We start from the raw sequence: 6948 nt of genomic DNA on the forward strand, positions 1-6948 counted from the left end.
CTCATAATCAGATCCTTACATTATTTATATAAATAAGGCTCATGCCAAAAATATGCTTTCGCATCATGAATGAATTTTTTTTGTTGTTGCAATATCAGCATAGGTGACAAAATATGTGGTTAACTATATCTGCATACCATGGTATTTTCCACTAATTAATATTATAAAGTTGTTCTTCAGGAAAATTGTTTGTAATTTCATTATCAGTTCATGGTTTTCTAATCTTGACAAATGATGAACAATTTTATTATCAGTTCTCTTTCTATCAATAACCACAAGATCAAATTCTTGCATCAAAAGTATCCATCTAATTAACCTTGGTTTGACATCCTTCTTTTGCATCATATATTTAATAGCAGAGTGATCAATGTTCATAACACATTTAGTCCCAATTAAATAAGATCTAAATTTATTTAAAGCATACACAATAGTCAGTAACTCTATTTCAGCAACAATATAGTTAATTTTAGCATCATTAAGAGTTTTACTAGCATAATATATAACTTTAAAAATCTTTTTATATGTTTGTCTAAGGGCAGCTCCAATAGCATACAAATGGTTTCTCCCAGTTAGGTGAAACAATAATAGGAGCTGTGATTAATTTTTCTTATAATAAATCAAAGGCATTTAAACAGTTTTTTGTAAATTCAAATTTCTTGTCCTTCTCTAAATGTTGGCATAGAGGTTTAGTAATTTTTGAAAAATCTTTAATAAAACGCCTGTAAAAACCAACATTTGTAAGAAAACTCCTAACCTTTCTTACATTAATAGGAGTTGTTAATTTAGATATAACTTGAATTTTTGTAGGGTCTGCTTCCATAGCATTTTCCAAAATTTTATGCCCTAACATAATTCCTCCTGCAACCATAAATTGACATTTCTCCCAATTTAGAACTAAATTAGCTATTTCGCATAACTCCAAAACTTTTTCAAGATAATTTAAGCATGCATCAAATGATGTTCCAAATACAGAGAAATCATCCATAAATACTTCCAATACATCATCAATTAAATTACTTAATACAGACATCATACATCTCTGGAACGTTGCACGTTCATTACATAATCCAAAAGACATTTTTCAAAAAGCAAAAGTTCCAAAAAGGACTAGTAAATGTTGTCTTTTCTTGATCCTTAGAAGAAATAAGAATTTGATGGTAACCAATATATCCATCTAAAAAATAAAAAAATTTGTGCCCAGCAAGTCTATCTACTATTTGGTCTAAAAATGGTTAAGGGAAGTGATCTTTCCCAGTGGCAGTGTCTAATCCCAATTTAGAACTAAATTAGTTCTTTCGCATAACTCCAAAACTTTTTCAAGATAATTTAAGAATGCATCAAATGATGTTCCAAATACAGAGAAATCATCCATAAATACTTCCAATCCATCATCAATTAACTTACTAAATAAAGACATCATACATCTCTGGAATGTTGCACGTGCATTACATAATCCGAAAGACATTCTTCAAAAAGCAAAAGTTCCAAATGGACTTGTAAATTTTGTCTTTTCTTGATCCTCAGGAGCAATAAGAATTTGATGGAAACCAGTATATCCATCTAAAAAACAAAAAAAATTGTGCCCAGCAAGTCTATCTACTATTTGGTATAAAAATGGTAAAGGGAAGTGATCTTTCCTAGTGGCAGTGTTTATTTTTCTATAATCAATCCAAATACGCCACCCAGTAACTTGTCTGATAGGTATTAATTCATTATTCTCTTTTGTTTCAACAGTCACTCCTCCTTTCTTAGGAACATAATGAATTGGACTTACGGAAGCACTGTCTGAAATAGGATATATAATTCTAGTATCCAACCATTTCAAAATTCCTTCTTGACTACTTCTTTCATCATTAGGTTTAATCTCCTTTGTGGATCAACTCTTGGTTTATATATTTCATCTAGTAAAATTCTGTGCATACAGATCGAAAGACTTATTCCCTTAATATTAGCTAAGGTCCAACCAAAAGCTTTTTTATATCTTTTTAATGTTTCCAAAAGTATTTGCTCTTGCAAATCATTTAATTCTAAATATATAATAATAGGTAGTGTAGATGAGTCTCCCAGAAACACATACTTTAAGTTGTTAGGCAATATTTTTAACTCAAGTTCAGGTGGTTTTATAATTGATGGAAATAGATTCTTATCAGCATTTTCTATAATATCCAGCATCTCAAATCTTCCCTGAACATAATCTAATTCTTCATTTTCTATTTTGTCCAAAATAACATCATCACTATCTTCAAATTGTTCTTTCTCTTCAAAATGTTCTTTAAAATGCTTGTTCAAGAGATGTTCACTTATTTCCATGCAAAAACATTCATTATCTCTTTCAACAGCAGGGCCTTTCATAGATTTTGCAATGTTAAAAGTCACTTCTTGATCGTTAAATCTCATAGTTAATTCTCCCTTTTGAAAATCTATCATAGCTTTTTGAGTAGCTAAAAACAGTCTCCCTAAAATGATTGGTATTTCTTTATCTTCCTCCATATATAAAACAATGAAATCCACAAAAAAGATAAATTTATCAACTTTTACTAAGATGTCTTCTGTAACTCCCTTAGAATAAGTAACTGAATGATCCGCTAACTGAAGAGTTACAGAAGTTGGTGAGTCTTCTCCTAATCCAAATATTTTGACGATTGATAAAGGCATAAGATTAATGCAGGCTCCCAAATCACATAAAGCTCTTCCATAATATTTTCACCGATAGCACACGGTATAGTGAAACTATCTGGATCTTTTAATTTCTTAAGAAGCTTTTTCTGTATAATTGCACTACACTCTTCGCTAAGTGTAACAGTCTCATTATTAGTGAACTTCCTTTTCTTTTCTTGTTCAAAATATCTTTCATAAACCTCACATAATTGGGCATTTGCTCTAAAGACTCTATGAAGGGAATATTTACCGTTAATTTCTTTAGATTTTCTAAAAACTTGAAAAATTATTTATTCTGTTTGTGTTGCTTTAATCTTTGAGGAATTAGTGGTCGAGGTTTCTCCACAATAATTTTCATTGGTGTAAGTGAATATTTTAAATCTGGGTATTCATGATCCTTTTCTTTTTCTATATCCATTTTATCTTTTTCAGTTTATATTTCTTTCTGTACTCTTGTTTCTAATTCTTTTCCACTTCATAATTGTATCTTTTTATCTGTTCTTTTCCTTGATCTTTAGGATTTGGTTCCACAGTACTAGAAAAGTTCCTAATGTTTGGTTACTAAGCACAGTAACGATATGCCCCAATGGATTTTCAATGTTCTTAATAGCAATTCCTTGATTCTAGAATTGTTGACCCATGTTTATTACCATCTCTTCCATAAACAACTTCTTTTCTTAAATTTCTGTTAAATCCTGGAGGATAAGATGGTCTATAATTAACATTTCCTTGGTTGGATGAATTTCCCAATGGGTTCACTTGGTTGTTCGCCCATTATTGATTTGCAGAAGAATTGTTATTCCAATTTAAATTTGGATGATTCTTCCAACCTGTGCTATAATAGTTCAAATAAGGGTTGTTGGGCCTATTATTAATAGCATTTAAAGTCTCATAAGAAGGTTGCACATCCACAAATTGCCTAGATGACTTCTCTTCCATCATAGTAGGTGTTGGAGAATAATTCATTCCATAATGATCTAATTTCTTTGATATTACAACAATCTGCGAAGCTAACATATATATTGCATCAGAATCATGGATACTAGCTACTCTTTTAGGATTTAGCCTTTTAGAGGGCCATTGAAAATTATTGGTAGCCATCTCTTCTATTAACAAATATGCCTCATCAAAGGGTTTTGACATTAAAGAACCACCAGCCGCAGCATCTATAATGAATCTAAGTGATCCCACTAATCCATTATAAAAAGTTTGAATTATCAACCAATCTGGTAACAAATGATGCGGGCACTTCCTAAGAAGATCTTTAAATCTCTCCCAATCTTCATATATCGACTCTCCATCAATCTGACAAAATGATATTATGTCATTTCTATGTTTAGCAGTTTTGGATGGAGGAAAATATTTGGATAGAAATTTCTGTGAAAGTTCTCCCAAAGTTCTAAAAGATCGAGGTGCTAACAACTTTAACGACATCTTAGCCTTATCCCTAAGTTAAAAAGTAAAAAGTCTAACTCTAACAACATCGTTTCAAACTCTATAATATTTAAAGGTAGCACAAAGTTTTAAAAAACTAGCGAGGTGTAAATTAGGATCTTCATTTGGTGTACCTCTGAATTGACTATTTTGTACAATTCGGATAATAGCAGGTTTAAGCTCAAATGAATTAGCAGCTACATCAGGATTTTGGATAGATGATTTTGGATAGATAGTGGATAGATAGGTGAATTTCATCTGCTGTAAGATTTGCATAATCTCGTAGGGGTCTAGGTTTGTATTCATTTTCTATTCTTTGATTGTTTACGTTGTTCTCCATTGTGTTAGAAGTTCTAGGTTCTTATTAATTTTCTAATACTTCTAATAGTGCGTTCTAATTCCGAATCGTAGGGTATAATATTTTCAAGTCCAAACTTATGCATATAAATTGAATTTGCTTGGTTCTGTCTTTAATTAACTGAACTCCAAGATAGTTGATAGGCAAAAAGACTAGGCTAAAACCAATGTACTGGGCAATTTAATGCTTAATCTATGGAAGAGTATGTGAGCTAAGAAAAATTTGACATGTCTGTTTGTTTAGGCTCATCATACCTGAAGTCTGTGGAAAGTTTTTGAGTCCTTTATATAAGGTCTTCACAGCCGTCATTGTGGCCTTTGAGAAAATAATAACATCATCTTCATATGATAGGAGACTAACCCCTATATTAGAGCTGTGCTAATAATTCAAATAAGGGGAAGAACCAAACATTTGATTAAGAAGCCTTGAAAGATAATCGATTGCCAAAATTAAGATTGTGGGAGACAAGTGGTCTCCTTATTTGATTCCCCTGGAAGCAATGAAGAAACCATGGCTTTGCCCATTAATTGGAATAGAATGATTATTGCAATTAAGACATATTCTGATAAGGTTGGTGAAATCCCTAGAGAAGCCCCTAGCAGTCAGAGTATCCAAAATAAAATCCCAGCCCATGGTATCATAGGCTTTTTTGATGTCCAATTTGAATATGATATTACTACCTCTACATTTTCTGTCTAGATCCAACAAGAGCTCCTGAGCCAGCAGAATGTTTTTAGTGATATTCCTCCCTTTAACAAAAGCTATGTTATTAATACCGATAACTTGTTGAAGATGTGGTTAGAGCCTATTAATAATGATCTTGTTGGTTACTTTAGAAAGAACATTTCTTAGGCTGATAGGTCCAAAATCTCCCCAACCTTTCCTGATAGAATTCCTTGGAATCCGAGCTATAGTGGAAGCAATGAAATAGCTAGGAGGATTTATCCCCTGAAAGAAATTTTGCACTGCAGCTATAAATTCACCACAAATGATTGGCCAAAAAGTCTTAGAGAAGTTAGCAGTAAAGCTATCAGGTCCAACCACTTTTTAGCCATCAATAGAGTCTAAAGCAGCTTTAATTTCATCCTCCAAAGGAATTTTATTTAGTTGCAACCTATTGAAATACTCCTAACAATCAGATAATAGCTCAGTATTTATCTGGGTTCTAGAGGTTGGCTGATCATTGAAAATGTCATGAAAGTGACAGACAACATCTTGGGCAACAGCATCATCATCAGACAAACAATGGCCATTATAATCAGTGATAGATAAAATCATTTTGTTCTTTCTCCTGAAGTTATTACAAGCATTATAAAAGCTAGAGTTTCTATCTCCCACAGTGAATTTAGTAACTGCAGCCTTCTGTTTCAGAAAATGTTTAGAATAATTAATTTGCATCAAAAGTTCCTCATTAGCTTTGTGCAGATCAAACTCAGAGCAAACTCCCCTTTTAACCTCAATTTCCATATTTAGAACTTTATTCTGAGCAACAATCAAATTTTCATGTATATTTCCAAAAGTATTCCATTTCCATTGCTGTTGATGAGCTACCACTTTCTTTTGCAGTTGTCAAAGCTTGATCCAGAGATTAACATCACCAGTATGCCTCCATACCTTAGCAATTTTCTCAATAAAATTAGGATGGAGAATCCACATGTTTTGAAATCTGAAAAGTGATCTTTTGGGACTCTCAGCATTTTGAATAGAGCAAAGAAGAGGTCTATGATCAGAGCTAGACATGGCAAGGTGAGAAATAAGAGTAAAAGGGAATGTATGAAGCCATCTAGAATTCCCTAACATTCTGTCCAGCCTTTCCCACATGGAACCCTCCTCCAAGTAAATTCTTGACCTTGGTAACCCAAGTCAATCAAGGAAGCATAAGCCAGAAAGTCATTGAATCTTTTCATGGCAAGTAATAAAGGGGGTCTTCCACCTCTTCTTTCTCTAGAAGATGAAACACATATAAAATCTCCCCTTAGAATCCAGAAAGAATTAATCGATTGCCCAATTTGTATTGGGCAAGACCATAAAGTAATCTGATGATGTGCAATGCTGCTAGCCTAGATAAAAGTTGCATAACCAACATGAGCTCCAATAGTAAATTGAATATGAATTAATTGAGAATGATTCTACAGTACAGTCCACTTAGGTTTAGCTCTAGCAAAGTGTCAGATCTTATTATTAGAATTAGCAACATGAGTGAATTTGGGAAATTTTTTTAGATCTTTATGGGAATGCTTAGTGACCAAGGGTTCCAAAATAACAAAACACCAAGCTTTATGAATTCTAACAAGTTGTAGTAATATCTTGAGAGATGAGGGGTGAGCAATACCCTTGATATTCCAACACAAGCACTTAATCATTGAGAAAGGTCCTCCACTTCCATCTAGTCATAGGTTGGGCATTGGAAGGCCCATCCAATGGATGTTTACCATCTAATTTTCCTTTCTTTTTCCTATTGCTTCTCTGAACCTACCAATCATCTGTTAAAACATCTG

At 32.8% G+C, this 6948-nt stretch overlaps 1 protein-coding gene across 1 annotated transcript; it reads right to left on the reverse strand.

Annotated features, from left to right (window-relative positions):
• Positions 1-5578: 5578 nt before the first annotated feature.
• LOC110019907 lies at positions 5579-6271 on the reverse strand. The gene is made up of 2 exons (XM_020717774.1): positions 6065-6271; positions 5579-5932 (listed from the first exon to the last, which is right to left on the reverse strand). Exons 1-2 carry the CDS (start codon positions 6269-6271, stop codon positions 5579-5581), a joined length of 561 nt encoding a protein of 186 aa, XP_020573433.1.
• Between the last annotated feature and the right edge of the window lie 677 nt (positions 6272-6948).

The sequence above is a fragment of the Phalaenopsis equestris genome, unplaced genomic scaffold, assembly GCF_001263595.1.
Source record: "Phalaenopsis equestris unplaced genomic scaffold, ASM126359v1 Scaffold000087, whole genome shotgun sequence".
NCBI classification, from domain to species: Eukaryota; Viridiplantae; Streptophyta; class Magnoliopsida; order Asparagales; family Orchidaceae; genus Phalaenopsis; species Phalaenopsis equestris.

Coding starts and splice junctions, on each gene's coding strand:
- LOC110019907 (XM_020717774.1), bottom strand. CDS start 6,271: ATGTGGGAAAGGCTGGACAGAATGTTAGGGAATTCTAGATGGCTTCAT. Junction 5,933..6,064: donor TTATTGAGAAAATTGCTAAG/GTATGGAGGCAT, acceptor ATTGTTGCTCAG/AATAAAGTTCTAAATATGGA.